General features: G+C 44.6%; 2 protein-coding genes and 2 long non-coding RNA genes across 4 annotated transcripts in view; 2 read left to right on the top strand and 2 right to left on the bottom strand.

Moving 5' to 3' along the window:
- Window positions 1-10,025, top strand: part of LOC126871566 (homeobox protein Nkx-2.4-like) — a 32,178-nt gene extending 22,153 nt beyond the window's left edge. The window contains exons 3-4 of the mRNA XM_050630505.1: window positions 1-87; window positions 6,772-10,025. Coding sequence (XP_050486462.1) covers window positions 1-87; window positions 6,772-7,113 — 429 coding nt within the window. The 3' untranslated portion in view covers window positions 7,114-10,025. The remainder of the gene's footprint in view (window positions 88-6,771) is intronic.
- On the bottom strand, window positions 9,567-14,455 carry LOC126871586 (uncharacterized). The gene is made up of 2 exons (XR_007691687.1): window positions 13,700-14,455; window positions 9,567-13,619 (listed from the first exon to the last, which is right to left on the bottom strand). It is a non-coding gene; the product is annotated as an uncharacterized LOC126871586 (long non-coding RNA).
- Window positions 14,456-18,263: 3,808 nt separating this feature from the next.
- LOC126871590 (uncharacterized) lies at window positions 18,264-20,516 on the top strand. The gene is made up of 2 exons (XR_007691691.1): window positions 18,264-18,615; window positions 18,678-20,516. It is a non-coding gene; the product is annotated as an uncharacterized LOC126871590 (long non-coding RNA).
- Window positions 19,473-20,781, bottom strand: part of LOC126871557 (5'-3' exoribonuclease 2 homolog) — a 32,006-nt gene continuing 30,697 nt past the window's right edge. The window contains exon 18 of the mRNA XM_050630484.1: window positions 19,473-20,750. Coding sequence (XP_050486441.1) covers window positions 20,673-20,750 — 78 coding nt within the window. The 3' untranslated portion in view covers window positions 19,473-20,672. The remainder of the gene's footprint in view (window positions 20,751-20,781) is intronic.

The following is a 20,781-nucleotide window of genomic DNA, read 5'->3' as shown; positions in this document are numbered from 1 at the left end:
GTGAAAATATGGTTTCAAAATCACCGATACAAGTGCAAGAGGCAAGCGAAGGAGAAGGCGATGGCCGAACAGAATGCTCAAAATCAGGTAACTGCCTGTTAAAAAAAGAAACATAAAGATATTAGTCCGAATACATCGAACGAGTCGCACCAGAAAAATAGTAACGTCGAAGAAAGACATTTCTAGAAAAAGACAGGGTAAAAAAGAGGAGGAAGGCACAGAGAGAGAGAGAGAGAGAGAGAGAGAGAGAGAGAGAGGGAGAGAGTGAGGGGGAGTGGGAGTGGGTGTGGGAGGAGGAGGGGAGAGGGGCAAGGATTAAATTAAACTCTGTCGTTCGACCGTTTCTCGTGTGATAATAATACGCGTCCTCGATAGATCGGATTTCCCGAGGGATTTCGAAACGGCGAGACACACGACAAAATATCGAGCGTTTCGAAATGAAATGCTTTTAAATGAAAAATATTCCGGACGCGGCGCGGATCCTCGCATCCACATCGTATTTCGTTTCGAGTGGGCCACTCGACCGACTCGAAGCGATTCTGCATTCATTTCGTTATTCCAGCCGAAATTTTTGCAGGAATACCGACCTCCCTGCAACATAAAATCGTCTGTGTTAAACACGTAATTACCACGATGTTTCAGCGACTGGCTGTTGCAATATGATTTTTATTTTTTACCTCTATTTCTTTGTTTTTCTTTTCCTCCGTCCTTTTCCATGTATATCCTGTTACGTTTTTTAATGTTTTTCATCTTCTAACGAGCGACAGAATTCCGTCTGAGTCTCGTCGAGCTCGCGATTCATTGACCAGTAATACCGACGATGTACATAGAATGGTAAGCAAATTAGAACGCTCGAAGCCTAGATGAAATAACTACAGAATATTTGTACATCTATGTTAATACCGTTGCCCGAGAAAGTTTAACGTAACGTGTACAGTCTATACATAAAATCACATAAAAAAAAAAAAAAAAACAATTTCGGTCCATTGAATTCTACCTATAACAAAGATAGTTTCAAAGTTATGGATTTCGAAAGCGCACGAATCCGACAATATTATTTCGCGCCCATAGAAATCCCCCTTCTCTACCCTTCCTTTTCTCTCTTCTCCCTTTTTTTTATCGGCTCTAATAATGACGCGCCAGATTCCCGAGATATCGTAATTGCAAGTTCAAAACGTGCCCTGTCTCCATCTCGTCGCACGCACTGACGAATACGAATCGTCTCTGCAGCGGTTCCCTCTCCTCCTCTGCAGTAACATTCAAAAGAGATGTCAGAAGACGGCGATCGTGCCGATACACACAGATCCGTCCTGATGAATACATTACAGCCGGGTACGAACGAGTATGCGAGATCACGGATGTCCCGGCATGCATTAGCGGCAAATCGTCCGATTCGAGTTAGCGGGAATCGGCGTGTCGTGTCGTTTCGCTCACGCTGAAAATCATTTTCGTGTCAACATGACGTCGATTATTTGTTCTCCGTCAGTTTTTTGCGCTTCGAAATGAATTTCTTGCACGGTCACGGAACGTGTAACACGCTTCTTGGAAATGTTTTTTAGTCGTTTCTATCCAGCTACTTCGTTAACGTTTCCTTTTTCCCTATTCCCTCTACACCGGCGTGTTTTGTTCGTGCTAAAAATATTTTTTTAAAGAATACCTGTACCGACATGAGCGACACTCCACGCGGAATAGCGTTTCGACGTAAGCGGATTTTCATAGCGCTTTTTTCGGTCATCGTCGACTTTCGCCGTTTCATCGAATTTCGATGGCAACGAGCATACACGTCGAGCGATTTTCGTGCAAAACCACTTTCGCGGGTGACGGGGATCAAAGTCATTCTCTGTGTTTCGATCCGTCCTCGATATCGTGTTATTACCGTGTGCGCGCCATATCCAGCTTTGCGACGCGGCGGCCATCTGCTCTCATATTGGATCTCAAATTTCGTTCTTTATATATATACTACCTTGGATTTAACATCACCTTTGGATAACTTTTGCTCTTGATTCACACGATCCATCTTTTAGAATATCGTTCTTGTGCGACAGGTAGTTTCCCGAAGAACGTTCGTCACGCTCGCAGAGTGTATCAATTTTCTATTTCGATCTTCAAGCGCGTAACAAATAGAGTTATGTATTTAGATCGCGATCGATCTTGTCCCTAAGTAGGGTCGACATAGTCGCCGCCAAGCGGCGGCTCGTAAACACCCATAGAACATTAATGGTGCTGAAAGTTATCCGGTGGCCCGATCTGTAAACCGTCCTTTCCCCTCGATTCGTCCACGCTAGGACGAGCAGCCGCCCCATAATTTACTCGTTAGTTTTTCGTGGTCCCCGTAGACTCTGTTTCCATTCATCTCTGTATCGTATTCCCTATCTTTTTTTCTCGCTTCTTTCTCTTCTTCTATAGCGATTCGTTGTTTCTTTCTCTACTTCTCCATGACAGCGAACGTACCGTAATCTCTATTTCAATTCAATACCGTGTTTACTATTTCTCCTCGTTCTCCGTACGGCATTTTCATTTTATTATCTCGATCTGCTCGATGGTACGTGTAATTGGGTGGCCAGAATCGCGTGCACACCACGACGCGAAATTGCAACATACGCATTGGGCGTGGCAGTTACAGTATTATTAGCGTGTCGTACAATAGGGATACCTCCCATAGATAGTTTTCTTAATAGAGAAACTAGATCTTTCGCGTAAACAGAGTACGTCCCACGATAGAGCAGCTGCTTTGCTTCGTTAAGCGACCGTCGCTGTTTCCACAGTTTTCACCGTTTCTCGCAATTAATTTCTTCTTGCGAGCCTCTGACGTTATCCCTGTAAAAAAACAAATGCGTTAGGTATCTGCATCTCGGTTACATTCGACAGAGAAGAGGAATACTTGAGATTTCTTACAAAATACATATACCTGTGCCAATAATCGTCCAAATAAGTAGATACCTTCTTACTGTCGCTGTTTTCGGACTATGAGAGTATTCCTTTCAAAAAATTACCATAGGATTTGTTGCAAGTTCGATAGGGTTAGATGGGAAAACTGTAATTTTCAAATTAGTAGAAATTACTCGGGAATATTTGTTAGCGCATAGCAAAATTGTTAACAGCGAATAGAATTAATCATTTACCGGAGTTTAAAACACCGTGCGTCGGAGACGTAGCAGTTACGACGGCAACGTCGTCGTCGACGTTGACGACGAGTTGGCAGCCAGAGCTCCGATTTTTTTCCCCCTTTTTCCCCTTTCTTTCGTTTTATTCCATTTCCTCCCCTCGCGGCGGTAAAAAAATTTCAAGTGGCAGCGCGAGCGAGCGAACACGAGAAAAGGAAAGAGAAAGAAAAAGACGGGGCAGAGAGAGAGAGAGAGAGAGAGCGGGTGAGAAGGAGAAGTAGAAAGAAAAAGAGAAAGAGAAAGAGAGAACGAGAGAGGAGAAGGGTGGAGAGGTATCCTGCAGGGAGCGCGGAAACGGGTGCTCGAGGACCGGTCGCCATCTTGCCGTGAGTACAGTCATGCACAACACCTGGACGCGAATCGGGGTTACCAATACTACTACTATTGATATCGATTAACCCTCCCCGGGAGACGCGAGCCGCCGATCTTTCGACCCATCGATTGTAACTCCGTGTTGCAATCGAGATTAAGCCGAACGCCTGCGACATATTCGTGTCTAGAGCGTGGAAATAGCGAATCGTTCGAAAGTAACGGAGTCGCTTTGATCGAATTTTACTCTGTCCGTCTCGACAACCGGCCAGGATACAGCGAAATTGAAATTTTCTCGCTTTAAGATACGATGGAATAAATACAAAATAATTACATCGATTATTCTGTCTTCGACGGAATATACTATTCGAGTCAATGGTACATTCGTACGCGTTCGAACGAATTTGCGAGAGTTTTAAAATATTTCATCGAACCCGATAGAAAACTGTCGTTTGCGTTAACTCTCGATACCATCCTTACGACAGAAGACAGAAATCTCAATTCATCTTTTATACGTCTCGGGAAATGCAGGAATCGCAGAAGGAGAAATCGGTGGCCTGGTTTTCACGCTTTTTTGGGAGGGAGAGGGCGCGAGAGCTGTTTGCCGGGTATCGAGAGATCGCCTAATGTAATTACACTCGTGGTAAAACATCGGTTATTAAATTTAAAAACCACTTCCTCGTTTACGGAACCCATTGAATTCCATTCGTCGCGGAAATGAGAGGTCCCGGCAGAAATCTTTTAATATCTCTTCTCGTTGGTTCTTTGTTCGACCGAGGCTTCTGTAAAGAAACGAGACGTAGACGGCCGTCGCGTCGGGCTGGTCTGTTTCATGGTGGTAGTGGTTTTAGAGGAGGAGGAGGAGGAGGAGGAGGAGGAGGAGGAACGAAGGAGGGAAAAAGCTGTGCCACTGGTAGAGCCCAGCTTTTAGTTAATTATATCAGTTTCAACGATGACGAATGTTTTTCCACGAGAGATGCATTCGGGTGAAAGTCAGTGGCGCGCGCGAGCGGCACATTTAGATATTCGATGCGGCTGTATACGGCCTGAACATCGGCCGCCACCGCGTAGACGTTTCAAGTACAATTTATTTTGCGCGTATCTCTGCCCTCGTTCCTTGTCCTCGTGATATATTAAAGAAATTAAACGTCCTGTAGAGTAAAGGGTACCTTTTCAAAAATCTGATCATCGCCGGAGCGGATTCTTCGCCGGCCGTGTCTTTTCTCTTCCTTTCGTCTTCTTCGGACTCGTCTCTTTCTCAATACGTGGAATAAAAGGTTGCGTACGTTTGCTCGATTCGTATGATTGTATTCGCAAATTATAGTTAACGTTTATATGTAAAACGCAAGAGTATAAAATAGAATCCGTAAGACCAATAATACACCTTTCACTCCCTTGAAAGTAGAAATAAAATATAGAATCTCGGTCGAGTCCTTAACCTAAACGGCAACCGATGACGACGATCGCTACCGTGCAAGAAATATATATATATACATATATATATGTATATATGTATTGTACATACCGTTAAAAGGGGACGGTGTTCCACGAAGGGGGAGAGGGAAATCCACGCGTAATATGTTTCCCGAGAATCCAATCGCGGCCGCGCGATCACGGCAACATTGAGGCTCATTATGCGTGGCGCAGTGGTCGCCGCTCATAAACACGTACTACTCCGTTCCTAAGCACGGCCATTTTCGCCGGAAATCGCTTAACGCGTGTTGAAGTGGCTAAAGTGGCGTGACGCGTGACGCGCGCGCCGACCGTCATGCGTTTAGCGTAATCGTCACTTTGTCAGCGTGAAGTGCACGGCATGCCTGCACTTATGTTCGCGGCCAGCAACGTGCACGTAAGTTCGTGTCGGCCACTCGAATCGAATCGTTGTTACACACTCCACCCCCATTGTTTCCTTTCGCGTAGGTACAGATTTGGTTACCGATCGCAGAAGAATTTATTCTCCAGACATTTCATGGATGAATCCCTAAAATAGTTATGCAATAATAGAGTAAAGATATAGGATATCGTACGTAGTAAATCAAGCGAACGACGATGGTCATACTCCCATTAAAAATTACACCTTATTACTTTACCTGCAGCTTCTGCGTTCGCTCGTCTTTTCGTTCTTTCAAACTTCATCGGAGCGTTCCACCTTCGGTAATGTGAATATGTACTCGTATTTATAATGTCACAAGAATCTTTTTAACAGGTACTAAGCGATCTTCGTTAAAAGTAACTTCTCTTTTATCTTTACTCGCCGCTTTCGCTGTCTGAAAATATGAAGGACGAAGCACGAGGTACTTCAAGATCTATCTGACATCGACCCTCGACCAAAGTCAAGCTTCGTAATAGCTTTATAAAGAATAAAATCTCCGATAACCGAGAAAAGACGTTCGTCTCTGCGATTCTCCGTTCGATTTTCTTAAAAACGATCGAACCAGCGTGAATCCATCGGCCGAAATAGGCGTTATTTCCGAGCGGTCACGATCATATTATTAAAGCGTCGCTGGCGCGCAGATCGAAGAGGAATGTCGTGTACCGAATGTTGATACAGCTGAGTGGTCGTCCCGGCAGGTACTCGGCCGGCTTGCTTCGGCTTCTGTTTGGCATGCCGTGGGGTCCCGCTCGTCGTATTGAATCCCCCCGGACAGTAACGCGGGGAGACGAGGGACAGCAGTTCTCGATGTTGACGCGGCTCGACAGAGCCCTGGCTAGAATCCTGTGGTCCACGGTAGCTGGTACTGTTTATTCGTAATGTGTGTGTGTGAGAGAGAGAGAGAGAGAGAAAGAGAGAGTCTCCGGCTGCTAAAGTACGAGTATGCTCGAATGCTGATCACGAGGTATCGCGCGGGTTAAGTACCTGTGCCTACCGAGCCCACGTGTTTGCTTGGAACACAGAAGCCGAGCCACGACGTCGTCCCACGTCTTCTTTACGGTTCGTCGTACGCAGCCTGTGCACCTACGTGTGGATTGAGTTTACATACCGGTGGATCGGGTAGACTAGGCTGTCGTTTCTCTTAGACGAACGATGATGTCAGAAATTCCAGGCGAAGTTCGGGTTGTTCTCCATTTCTCGATGCAAATAAGAAATTAATTCCACGGCAATAGTTCGAGATTTAAGTCGACGATTTACGCATCCTGCGTCATCGTCGTGCAGGCTATTTTTCAAATATTCTTCGGTCGGATTTCGTATTCCGCTAAAACGTTCACGTCGTGAAACTTGCACCGATACTGGAACTGAAAGCTACTACCGAAATTTAAATATTCCAATCCAAAGAACGACGCTATTTTCATGTTACAGAGCGCTAGTTCGCCGCGACGAGTGGCTGTGCCGGTGCTCGTGAAGGACGGGAAGCCATGCGGAAGCGGTGGCGGAGGCGGAAACGAGGGCAGCCGCGGTGGACCAAGCGCGGCCTTGGCGAGTCCAGCCCCTCACATGACCGCGGCGTCGAGCCCTCACGGTTCCCATCACGCGGCCTCCTCGGTGCCTCATCACTCGGTGGTCGGTGTGAACCACGTGATAACGTCCAGCCAGAGTCTTCAGCATTGCTCGTACCCGAGAACTGGTACCCAGCAGAGCATGCAGCAGCAACAGCAACCGCAGTGCGGTGCGTACCTGCCATTCCAAGGACGGGCTTGGTAGTACATGCCATCCGCGGCGGGGGCTAATCCCTCCGTCGCAGGTCCAGCTGCCTGGTATCCTATGGAAGACAGCCCCTAGAAAGAGTCCTGTGTCGCGTACTCCGATCTGTGTGAGTCGTTTCTAGAACAGCTTACCTGGCCTGGATCATTGGAATCGAACGACGAGACTGATCTAGGGGAGACTGTCTTTCCTTGGTGACGAATACTCATCGCAGACACTGGAAAAAGACTCGGTGAAATTGGTTTATCGAGACGAATACGTCTGCTTGTTAGGAGACGCAGACACGTTTACCGATTTGTCCAACGGACAAAGATGGACTGGTCGTTCGAGAGACATGTAAGACGAGAAAATACTGCGTGAACCGCAGGACGGTTATAATTGGAGTCAGTGATCAACGTGAGTGTCCCTCTCTTGTATAGGGTCTGAAATGTGCGAATCGCTTAAGTATCGGTTGCACGTCTGGATCAATGGAGGCTTTGAAGAAGTTGGATCTCGATGGATCTGAAAAATTTGGAAATACGAATAAGTTTCTTAGATACAAAGTACTTATGTCGGTTTTCTCATTCGTTTTGACAATTATTATAGAGACAACAGTTTTGTTTCCCGTTGAGTTCGAACATCTGTCTTACGGAAACGGTCCTTCCAAATTCGAAGAACATCCAAATTTCGAGGCGTATTCGATTTGATTCCACGTTGCAAAAGAAATTTGATACAGAAACGAGCGTGAAACTTGCGAGAACCTTACTTGTTTATCGGGAAATGAAATCTTGACAACGAGTACCGTTGGAAAACGCGTTAGACTACTTGCTATTCCATCATCTACTTGTTCTCACAGGCTAACCACGTATAAGACAAAGACTAGGAGTAATCAGAATGATAATTCGATGTTGAGGATGTCGGTGCTAATCTGAACTTAACTTCGACCTTTTTTGCAGCGATGAAATCCCTGCGAATAAATAAAAATCTTATTCTACGTTCATCAATTCATATAAAATAATAGCTTTAACTTAAAGAGAATTTCTATTTTAAACGTCAATTGAATTCCAATTACACGAAGGCTAACATCCTTAACAAAATTATTTTCTAAATTAAGAATACCGAGGGTTCCAGAGTCGCTCGAATGGACGAAACAGAGAAATGAATTTTAATACCAGAAAGTTTGTTAACAAATTTGCTTTTATGTACGACCAAAGAGGCAACGTCGGTGGATGTGCGAGCGAAACGTCGAAGCAGATTGCAGAAGCGCGGATAATCTGGCCAGTACACTCGAAACGCGTCGATTCCAATTGCGAGAAACCGTACACCGGTTGTGTGCATTGCGTGTGTCATCGGAGACGCACTCTCGCAACACTGTTGCGTTGCAACAACACGTATCTATCATCGAGGAGGATTCGGATTTCCGGTGGATGGGAACTGCTCGATGTGGACCAGTTACGAACGGTCGAACGTTGGCTTGAAATTTTCAATTATTCCGGTTATTTTATTCTAATGGGCCAGAGAGAAAATCACTTTGTGCAAAAATATATCCAAATTAATTTGTGCATCTTCTCGTAAACAAGAAAAGATAAAGTACATTATGTGGCAAATTTTTTGTTACGTGAAGATTTGAAATGGACGGAATAGAAATTTTCGGCAAATTTGGACGCGATTATAAATTAACTTCGAACAATTATAATTCGAGGGAAGGAAGCCAGTGAATCATATTAGGAATCGGTGACTGCTTAACGAGATACTATGAATTTCTGATAGGTCGAGTATCTTCCACGACGAATTATAGAATTGAGCCATTCGATCGACACTAGGTTCTAGGATACATTGGTTACCAATAAATCTGGGAACCTAAGAGCAAGGAATCATCCATTTGGAATACGCGACAATGAGCCTGAAAGCTGAAATAAACTTGAAAGCAACAAATAGAAACAAAATTGTATATACATTTGTACAATTTAGCAGGGTTTCTTTCGTATTTTATCAATTACGTATCTATCTTGAATAATTTATAAATGCTCTCTCTCAAATAATTTGATTCATGATCAAAATTAACGATTCGAATCACCTATTGCGCTCGAACGAATCTAAAATTTTCACAAACGTGAAAATCCAAGCTACAGAAACTACAAGTTTTACAGATTTATAAATTTGTTGCCATCGAGTTTCGAATATCCTAAGGAACTTGTCGAAAACCTTACTTCGTCGTACATCCTAATTGCAGAACAAGGAACAATTTATAGCCAGAAAACGACGACAAAGAATACTTATTATCTGAATCTAACGACAAGCCACGAACTCGTTCTCTTACAATCCTTCGCGTAAATACATCTAGCCGCGATTTTCTTTGAAATGTGAACCACGATTTCCTGGATTCTATGAGCGAATGACTCAGTGGAACAGAATCTATTCGTGGTGAAAAGGATGAGCGGTAAAAGATCGACCAATCGGCTGCCAGTCGGAGGTACATCCGCGAATCACGTAGTGAAATAGTATTCTTTCAATTTTCACGATTCCGAGCGGCAGAGTCGAAAAAGACGGAGGTGAAAGAGCACGAGCATGACTTACATTAGAGTCGTAAGAGTCGAAACAGATTAATCGACCAAGCGCGTGGTTTGTTCAATTGAACGACTCGGATCCAACGTTTCCTTTCTTTCTCTTCGCATGGAAACGATGAAACCGTGTCGCGAGCGTGTTTCAGGCGGATACGTCGAGCTGGAGACACGCGTGTACATAGTTAGAGATGTATATTACGGCGTATTTCTCGCATCCGTCGCGAAATTGTGACGCGGTTTGCTTGTGCAGAAGAGAGAATCGATTTTCCACGGTCGACAACGACGATGAAGACGAAAACAAAACGTGCCGAATGTAAAAAGAAGAGCGAGAGCGAGAGAGAGAGAGAGAGAGAGAGAGAGCGCGAGAGAGAGAGAAAAAAGGCGGCGTGCGCGCTGTGATAACGAGGTCACAGGTGTGAATCCGATGGTGTAAATATAATGTGTGGTATGCTGGTGTTTAGGCGCATACGCGACGAAGACGACGCGAGAAAGAATTATAAAAAGAAGTGGTAGAAGTCGGCTCCAAAGTTGAAAAGCGGTGGATTTCGACGACGACGCCGGTAAGGAACATTCACGTTCTACTGTAAACGATTTAGCAAACTCGAGCATTATCGACATTAATATAACACGCATACACACACACGCGCACACACACACAACCAACGCATACATGTACACACTGATTACACGGTACATACGTACACAGGTACACAAAAGCGTAAAAGTATAACGATTGACGAATAGCGAGTAGCGTGTGACGGTGAAGAAAATTAGAGATTATTACAAAGTTTTGTAAATAACGACAGAGATATTAATAAAACGATACTTATTCAAAGGAACGAGCATGTTACGTGGAATACGCCGAAACGTGCGTCGATCCTATCCTATCCTGTCCTATCCCATCTTCTCTGCGTTTCTCTTTCTTTCCTCCCCCCTCTTCTTGTTAACCTCCGAGGGGTTGGACAAAGAATCGAATACATCTGAATGGGGCACGGATTGACACGAGTCCGAAAGCGCCGATCGTCGAGATTCGGCAAGTCATCAGAATGCCGAGGCGGCTGTTTCCTTTGTATTATCCGACTCGGTCTATTTTTTAACATCCCTCGTGCAAATAAGAAGGCACGAACTTAGGGAAAATGTATGAATACAATTCTAAGAATTCGCAGAATTTCTAAAGACGCTTCGTAGCAAATACTTCGTAGTCCGATTCGCCTCTAAGAAACCTATATCATTTTCCATCGTTCATCGACTCATCGCGGCATCCGTCGCGCATCGTAGAATTAAGAAATGCGAAAGATATCTATATAAAAAATCTCAGAAACTCGACCAATTACTCCTGCACATGGAGCAATCAACGGCCCGATCAAATCCAACGAACGATCCCGCACTCCTCCTATCCAACGTTCTATCCAAGAGAGAAGAGGCTAAGAATGTTTCATTACATCTCCGACGATTTTTGATCGTACCTGTTTCTCATGGTGCGGAACGAACCAGCTTTGCGACTAGTGCCATGGAAACACCCTTGCGCGAGCCAGCGCCGCGTGTTCCTGGCCTCGTAACGTCGTAACCCCCTTAGACTGCGACGGTGTAGCTCTACGATTATTAAGGTAAGCCGATCTCCTCGATAGGTGAAGGTTAATACCCGGTTATACACGTAGAGAGGCGAAGCGACCGCCAGGAGTCGGACGGCTGTTATTGGATATTTGCCGAGGGTCTACAGCCGAGACTTAACCCCACGGGGGTAGGATTCCGGCGATTTATCAAGAGCACCGTGACTAATTGCTCCTGGAAGAGCGGATACAGGTACACGACGTGGCTGGCGTGCGTACGCCCGCGCGCGCGCGCGCGCGCAATTTACCGGGTCAAAAGGGAAAGGTTGCACAGCAGAAAACTGTTTCCGACTTCCGCGGAGGAAGTGAGATTAATGAAAGCCGAGGGGAAACCGGCCGTATTCTTCGCTCTTTTTTTCCTTTCCTGCTCCAACGGTTCGTCGTGATATTATGAAATTTCGCGAATTACTGCCACCACTGACGACGATGACCCTTCAACGATTTTCCGTTTCCATGTATTTCCTAGGTCGTGCGATCTCCCGTGGTGTAATTTGTAGTTCTTCGGAGAGATCTAAAGCGAAGGAGAATATATGTTCTGTTAATCGCGTAATAATTGCATCGAATGCTTTGTCGAGACGATTGGATAGGTGTCGTAGAAACGCAAACTAAAACAGTTGCTAAAAATAAAAAAGTCGACAAATTTAAGGAAGACAGCCAACTTTTTTATTTAAATAGTTCTCATTGGAATCGAGTAATCGCGTCAACAATTATATCACGGCAAAGGAGAGAAAAATGGAAGAAAAAGATAGTAGCACGCGTTCCACGCTCGATGCTGTCATCGCGCGCGTGTCGCCACTTTGTATGTGCATGTATGTATAGGTGCGTGCGTCGCATGACATACGAGAGGTCCTGACGGTGACAGGCCTCTGCTTCTGGTGGTCACTCTTATACACTGGTATCCCATATCGCACCCCACACACCCCTCTCTTTCTCTCACTTCGCCCGCCATTATCATATTTATTAACTGCCGCTCGACGCTTATATCTACACCTATTCGCTGCCATTCCTATATAATATAATCTGTGCCAGTGACAGCAGCACGTGGCTCCAGCCTCCATCCGCTTTCCCTCACCACGTTCACCCTCGCCCACTAAACCTCCAATCTCTATCTTCCTCGTTATTATTTCTCTCTTTCCCTCGTCCTTCGACACTAGCGTTCTTATTAGCTGGACCATGGATTTGTTGCCGTAGCTTGATACGATTAGCAGAACCGTCGGCTTTTTAGTCATTTCTGACAACTATCGTGCGATCTATAGAGGTACTTATGTATGTATGTACAACTACGAAGAGACTCGATACGTCTCTGTGATGCCAGTGATAATTCCTCGAAGAGGAATAAAAGTTTCTATCCCATTGTTCGTTAAGTATACGTTATGACAAATCTTATAACTCATACCTAAAGCGATGGAATGAGCATTGAAGCTTCTGGTATTTAGCGCTGTTTCTCGGGGAATGGCACGCGCAAGCTTCGTCTGCGCATTTCCTTCGGTCGATTGTAAATTCATGAAGGAGAAGGAAGTCGAATGCCCCACGTCAGAACCCCGTTCATGAATACCGGGCCGACGAAAACATAAGACGCGAACGCGAAGCAAGGGTGTCCTTAGCCTCGATGCTAATGTCGCCTTCCTCCCTTGATAGCTGCGAAATTCTAATGCATTGCAAAGGGTTGCCGGGCAAGTTCTCGACTAGTCATTCATAGGTTCCAATGGAAGAAAATCTCCCAAAGCCAACTAAAGGAAGCGATACGCCTACAGTTGCTAAAATACAATGCACATTCGGACGTTCGTCAGGCTTAAAATTCATCGCCATTTTAAATATTCTATTAACGTTTCCCGATACGTAGTATTCGTAACGTGTAATATGTACGTGTACGAAGTTGAATAATAACTTTAATAAGATCCAACGAATCGATTCAGGATTAGCTCTTGGTTACATGTAAGACATTCAAATTTCTCGAATGACGATCGATCGGCAGTAAAACTTTTTCCATCCTTTCGCGTTCCATCCAATTCCGAGTATCAATCAATCGGTCGTTTCTGCAGCGTTTCCCTGGGCGCGTTATTGAATTGGAAATTTCCGGCCAGGGGACAAAGAGTCGATTTCATTTGAAATCATGCCGCGGATCTCATAGACTTCCATTCAAACAGGTAGAAATGCAGATTGCCGGCGACACAAAGCATTCCAGTCGGGATAACCGAACTGGATAACGGGTCCAGATATTGCTACTTGACTCCCTCGCCCTGCAGGTAATTGCTACGCCAGAATGCCTTTGCCATCCGTGCCGTCAGGGAATTTGCGATATTCCCTCGTTCACCGTATGTAAGATGTATCTATGTGCAGCCGATCGCGCCACCTGAAATGGATATTTCCTCGATGCATTATTAAATCCTGATATCGATCGAAAGGACGACGCAAGGCTCGACGATATCATACCATATCGTGGATAAACTTTCCCATCGCGATAACTAAATAGCGCAGCTATAGCGGAAGCTAAACATTGTAAACACGAGCGAAGCTTCCTCCGGTTTCTTCCATAGTCTGCCGTTTCTTCTATCGCCCAACTCAAAAGATTCGTCAAATACTTTTTCAATAAGAGAATTCGATCGCGCTTTTGCTAAGCACGTATTTCCATGGATTCGTAGCGAACAAATATGTAAGTAACTTATGCGATTTCCACTTGCAGAGAATAATCCTCGGTAAAGAATGAATAAACTTGATGAAAACATGGCGCATGAACTAGTTAACAGCTGTGAAGGAGTCGGGTACGCACAAAGAGGAAAAAGAGACTATCTACGATTTTAGCTTCGATTCTTCGTAACGTTTCGATATTTTGCGTTTGACACGGTGTCATAGCGTGGAATAAGGCTCACCGAGGTGGCTAGTAAAAAACATCGTAAGGCAAGGAGTTGAGAAACACCTGACGATGGTCGAGTGAAAGTATCGTTGTCGCTCGGTGCACTCGCGAGATTTGTTCTTCGTTGAAGCGCACTCTGTCGAGAGAGAAGACAGAAAATAAATGAAGAAAAAGACGAAAGACGTGGTTTTGTTCGATTCTCGACATCGCAGTGTTCAATGTCGCGGCATAAGAAATCGTTTAGCCGGCGATCGACCGAAGAAAACTCGGCAAAGCCTACTGTCTGTGACCCGTGTCCGAACGTGGGACGTCACGGTGTTACTCACACGACCCAGAAACCAACCACTTACGTGTATATATACGGCGGAGAACGCGTGTACGTTCGTGGCCGAGAGCAAAAATCGCGCGTTGGCAACGGTGGGGAAACGACTCCGCCTCTGGTACACCCTACCGCTTTGTGAACACGCCCCGTGGATACGCCCCTGGAGAAAAGCCGGTTGCGTGGGCGAGCTTGACCTCCAGAAGTAAATCGCTCGAAGACGATAGAAAATGTTTATCCGTGACAACCAGCTTTCTACCTACTGACCGAGACTTTCTTTTTCGCGCTCTTTTCTCTCTCTCGGTCCCTTAAACTTAAACTTACACATCGGCAAAAAGCTACGTTATCGATCATTGGTCAATCTTCGTTACAGTCGTCTGGATTGTTCATTACGTCGATAAGATTATTCATCAACGCGTACTTGTCGAGGAATTATCAGAAATATCAATGAATGGAGAACTTACAAATTTTGTCGTATGATCTTCCTTTCACCGTAGATGTCGTTGATTGGGAAGGTTGACCCTGTTGTTCGCTGCATTTGTTCTATTGATCGTGCGAACATTAACTCCGTCGTGACAGTATGATATAGATATGCATGTACAATTTCATTAACGGAAGTTGTAGTACAGCTACTGGGTATACTTGGTCCGTTATTAATTTTCGATTCTCGCTCGTAAAGAACAAGGCTCGCGCGGACTTGGCTCCCCGGACATACTCAACCAACGCCCGAAAAAACAGTTGCTGCGACACAAAAGCTTGACGCGACGTGTGTATAACGAGCACTTAAGCACTCAACAACAACGGTCGAACTCGAAAATGTCATAAGATGGCATTGTACGGGGAGACCACTCGTCGACCCGTTGGCGCGTACACGATGGTATATTGTTTATCGAGCAGAAGGTAGCACACGGGGTGCACGGGCAGCGCTTTTGTAAAAATTAAGCCCGCGCGCACTTTCGGTAGCCGTGACAGATACGCATATGCCTATCGGCTATTCGGTGAACTCTCAAGAGGTTATGTTCGAACGACGAAGGAAAATCGCGAGATCGGAGGTTCCCACACACGGCGAGGCCACCAGGGGCGAACCGTGCTAGCTGCGACTCAACGTTCTGCGCCCCACGACAGGGTGACGATATACCGGTGGCATTTGTCGCTCCTTTTTCCATACGAACGTATCGTTATTTCCGCGAGACTGGACAACCGAAGTCAAGGAGTCGACGTGACGCGAGTAGGGGGTCTGTTTCGCATGGGGGGTCAACCACGGAATCGCTAGCGCTTTGCAGGTGGACCCCTTGTCGGTAACTGGTACGGGACATTATCGACAGGCGGGTGCCCCGCGCGGGAAACCTCGCGGGGGGTCGCATCTCGTCACCTTCCTCCCTTTTCCTGTCCGACTGCTCACTCTATTACAGAATCCCTTCGTCTTACGTTCAAACGTTTCTTAACCGTTGGGTGTTCGTGTTCGTAATTACCAAAGACTACGTAATCGACGCTTTTTGCAATGTAAGATACCCAAATCTATATTTTCCTATAAGTCACTAGATTTGTATCTTATTGATCAAATTATTCCTAGATCAATTAAGCTTTCTTCGCGAAGAATGAAGATAGAATTTAAACGAACTCTCGAATACTAATGGCTGAACTCCGTCGAAGCAACGATGATATTTTTATCAACGTGTACCAAGTGAGATTACAATTTCGTTTAGACACGAATTCACGAAGGATGTGTACGCGGACACAGGGCTAAAATCACGCCGAGGGATCCGGGCCTCGAGGTAGGGTAGCGATCGAGCACTTGAGCACGAGCTGAGAAGAAATGCGGGGAGAACAATGGACTAGAGGTAACCAGGAGCCGGTGCTGCGTCATCCCGGTGTCTGAGCCCGTCTCCACCGACGCGGTAACGAGGTGCACGTCAAGCAAAGAGCTCACCTTCCTGCGATCCGTCACGAAAACCGACCACCCACGGTTCCTTCCAAGCGAGATCGTGTTACCTCGCGCAATTCTCATCGTCGACGAATTTCAAGATAATCTACGCCCCGCGACTAGTAGGCGTTAATTAAAGATAAATCTCACATCATCGATCGAACGACATCTCGAGACTCGACTATCGCAATAGGTACATCGATATTCTCTTATTTCCTGCGTCAAATCAGAGATGGCTCTTTGACGTGCATCCACATGAAGTACATATCCCATGGATAAGAAGAAAATCGGTAGGTTAATGCACGATCTTTAATCCTTCTCGATTAACTTCCGTTCGTTCGTAGACGAGAGACTCCAGAGCGTACACAAAAATTTATTCGCAGCTGCTTGATCTTTCCGCGTGGTTTCGCGCCGCACAAGCGACCGTACACACTCGGCCAATGCGTACTTATCAAATGCAGGCGGCATAGTTGGTACGAAACGAGAAGGAGAACGATACATATATAGGTGCACGATACGTGCAAACGGGAAAAGGACAGGGTAGGGCAAATCACGCGAAACCAAGCGAGATGAGAGAGAAGAACGAAACGGGAAAGAGAGTGGCGTATACTTGGCTACTTGGCATTTACATCCGCCATCCATTTTGCACGCCGGTACTTCAGTCCCTATTCTTTACCTTTAGGTGCCTGCACCCATGTACGAATATACAGAAATGCGCGCGCGCTCGATTGCACGTACACATCGACAGAGCGTCCAACGTATGTCACGTACATTAACACGGATTGCTGCGTTTTTATGTTGCCCGAGAGCAATGCGTGGCGTACACCGTGGCGGGAGAGTGCGTAAGAGAATGCTGGCTACCAGGGGAAAGAAAGGAGGAAGAATCGAGAGGAGAAGAAGCATAGAGAAGAAAAAGGGAAAGAAAAAAACCGAGGAAGGGAGAGAGAACGAAGGGAGAAGAGAACTCGGATGTGCCGTGAAGCAGAGTCGTGTGAGGCGAGGGCGCACCTGGACCTTCTTCTCCATGGGCGTACAAGGGCTCTCACTGCCTTCCACTCCACGATTCAACCACCCAACGGACTGCCTCCAGTTATGTGCACCAAAGTTTCTTCTTTCTTTGTTTTCGCCCTTTTCTTTCTCTCTTTCGCCTGGATCCTTTCTCTCTGTCTCTTTTCCTCCTTCATTTTTTGTCGTTGTTTTTATGTTTTCTCTTTTTCTCAGCCGCATAGATCGCACGAGTGCATTGGAATCTACGCCCGCCGACACAAACGCGTTTTACATCGGCTTTACCAGAGAGAACGACGCTTGGTATTTTGTAAAAACATTGTACTTCTCCGGTGTTACATAAAAAAACGAGAAAGAGAGAGAAAGAGAATGGAAAATGGTTTGGAAGAAACGATACATTTTGGAGAATCCCCGAGACGAATTCGGAGATCGCAGAAAAGGATATTAAATTTTGAACGATTGGCTAATATTCAAATTTCGTTTTTCGCCGACTTTTGTGTTTTTCTACTTTATGAGAATATGCCTTGGAATTTCAGGTCCGTGTAAAAAACAAAGAATTGGTAAAGCGAGCATCTTAAATAAAACGCCGAGGATATGCTCAAATTAAATTATGCTTTTCTTTGGGATTGGCACGGCATCGAAAGAAAGGCGGCACGAGTGTTGTCCGAGCGAATCCGAATCGAGGTAGTAGGAAATACTTGGAGACTCGTACATCCGTATGGAAAGTGTAGAGTGAACGCATTACATGCAAGCGACGACTCGTACTCGATGAAGATGTAAGGGCCGCATTGTGTCCTGCACCGTCGAGAGAACTCGAGAATTGTGCCCTCGCCTCACATATGCGATGTGTACATATGCGGAGAGAGGAAGAGAGAGAAACCGGGAACCGCAACTACTAACGTAGGGTAGATCTCGCCGCGGATAGTGCTTTATTTCATCAAAGGGACAACAAGGAAGCCGAGATAACGCCGCATGCTTCACAGAAAGGAGTACTTCGGAATGGAGGAGTATGCGCGGCACGCACGACGTGGCTCGATCATCCATAATCGTGTGCAGACGCAATAACCGAGCTTGCGATACATCCTCCGCAAAATTCCTCAAAGAGGAACGCTATATTCTGTGGAGGAACATCGATGCAAGTGACTTTTGTAGGTTTGACAGAAACTAGAATTCTTGCTGAAAGAATAATTGAACTTGCTATTGAAAATAGTCTCTACTCGCAAAGTTCTAATTAGACGTTAAGAAAGGTAAGTTAGGAATAATTATTGCTAGTAAAGTCTGCATAGAAAGTTATAACTATGTCGGATAGGGGAGTGGATGAAGGAATTATAGGAGCAATGAAACAATGTGAGAAGCTGGGGCCGAAAGGGTTGTTTACTCTTACTCATGCGGGTTATCGGAAGTGTCGGCTTGGATCGCTGAACGATCGGAGGATTTTATGCGGGCACTGCAAATTAAATAGTCTATGCAGAACACAATACTCTACCCATTGTAATGTTTATGGCAAGTTCTCCGATATATGCACGTCGTACAAATATTTTCTTAGAACTGTCACGTTTATTTTAAAGCGACTATTTACCACCAAAAAGGTTAGGATAAAACTTTGTCTTTCTTATATTATATTATAAATAGACATAGGCGTTACCTTTAACATCTTGGCATCAGCCAAGATCATATTGATTTGTAAAATTTGCCTGACTAAAGAGATCGACCGTCTCCGGTTCCGATGAAACGGTTCTACAACATGGGTTCCAGATTTCAGGGTGACGATAGAGAGCCAGTGAGAGTGAGAGAGAAAGGTGGAGAGAACAAGAACGTTGCTCGCTATTGTTTTCTCGAGTGGCGCTCGCTGGTTCAATGCTCGCCCGCTCTGGTAGACCGGTACCAGATGTACCCGGACCGCCTGGTTTCAACCGTGATATCACATCACCCCATTCGTCACGATTACGCCTTTCAGCATGCCAAAATGTTTTTCATTTTTCGCATCAAAACCAACATCTTACAAGTCTTCTAATGGTAATAACTGAATTTTTCGTTTTAGAAAGGACTGGTCGAAAGGATTTCTGGACATGCAGTCGTATCGGGAAATTCAACAAAGAAGATATTTAGCCAACACTAAATCATATATATATTTTTTCTTCAAGTAAATACAATATAAAAGTCACCACATGTGATGTGCATGATATCATAATGAAAAGGTTTTACGTAGTTTCTTCGCTTAGTTGTATACCAACGATATGTACGAACGACGGGTACGCGGTGCAATCTGTGCAAGCTGTGGTGTAAAGAAAAAGAAGAAATCTATCAAATATATACAATACAATTTCTCAAAACAGAGTTATTCGTCACAATACTATCCCGTGCAAAAATATTTCTCAATTTCTTCGATATTATTATTATCTCTTTGTTTGTCAAAATAGTCTCGGTATTTTGGTTAGGACGAGATCTAAAGAAAATGAACGAACAGTTTCAGCTGTTTCATCAAATATTTTGTATTATAATCAATGATTATATATAAATACTACTGTGATTCAAAAAATATGTAATTCGGTCTGTGTACCGACAACGATGAACAATCTCTATCGAAATTTACGTTAAAATCCTTGTTGATTCATTCACCGGCGTATCTGAATGATCTTTTTCGTAACAAAAAAGGACTAAATTGCGCTGATTATCAACATTCGCACGAACTGTGTTTCAACATAACATGATTACTCGAGTTTTGATTGTACAATGAAATTTCTGTTAACAAATTGTGCTCGCTTACAGATTGCTCCTTCTACTTCTAATAAAAGTTACGCAGTCGAAGCGCAATCTTTAGCGATTATTTAATTTATTAGACATTTCTTTTTTTCTTTTCTTCGTGTGTTTACGCTGGAGTTCGCGTGAAATTACAGTTGACACGTTTTTACGTCTCTAAGTCGTAAATAATAATCGTCATCACAGATTATATTATGCGTTCACTATATACCTTGCAATTAAAAAGAAATTATATTAATCGTATAAATGCTATGTAGGTGACAATACCCTGCGTTAATCGCAACTTCCGTAAATTTTTGTATAGAAACGAATTCTGGAATGAAGTCAACGTATTACATATTCATTATATCATCATATATACCCAAATTTATGGATATCTGGTACAGAAGGAGCAACGCAATAGCATGTCCACGATGAAATAAATTCCTGGCCTTAAGCATATCTCCACGATTCTAAATGATTACAACGAAACGTGAATTTCTTATAAACCTAAATTAGAAATCTGTGATGACGTTAATCGATCGTAAGCGAACAAAGTAAAAGTTTACGTCGATCGTCCCCACCCTCCTCCCCTGTTTGCCCCACTTCCTCCACTATTCCCTTGGTAGTTAGAAGAATAATTCTAGAACATCATAAAAAAGCGTGATTAGTCG

This window comes from Bombus huntii, chromosome 12 (genome assembly GCF_024542735.1).
Source record: "Bombus huntii isolate Logan2020A chromosome 12, iyBomHunt1.1, whole genome shotgun sequence".
Classification (NCBI taxonomy): domain Eukaryota; kingdom Metazoa; phylum Arthropoda; class Insecta; order Hymenoptera; family Apidae; genus Bombus; species Bombus huntii.
This window is presented reverse-complemented; position numbering and strand designations above follow the sequence as displayed.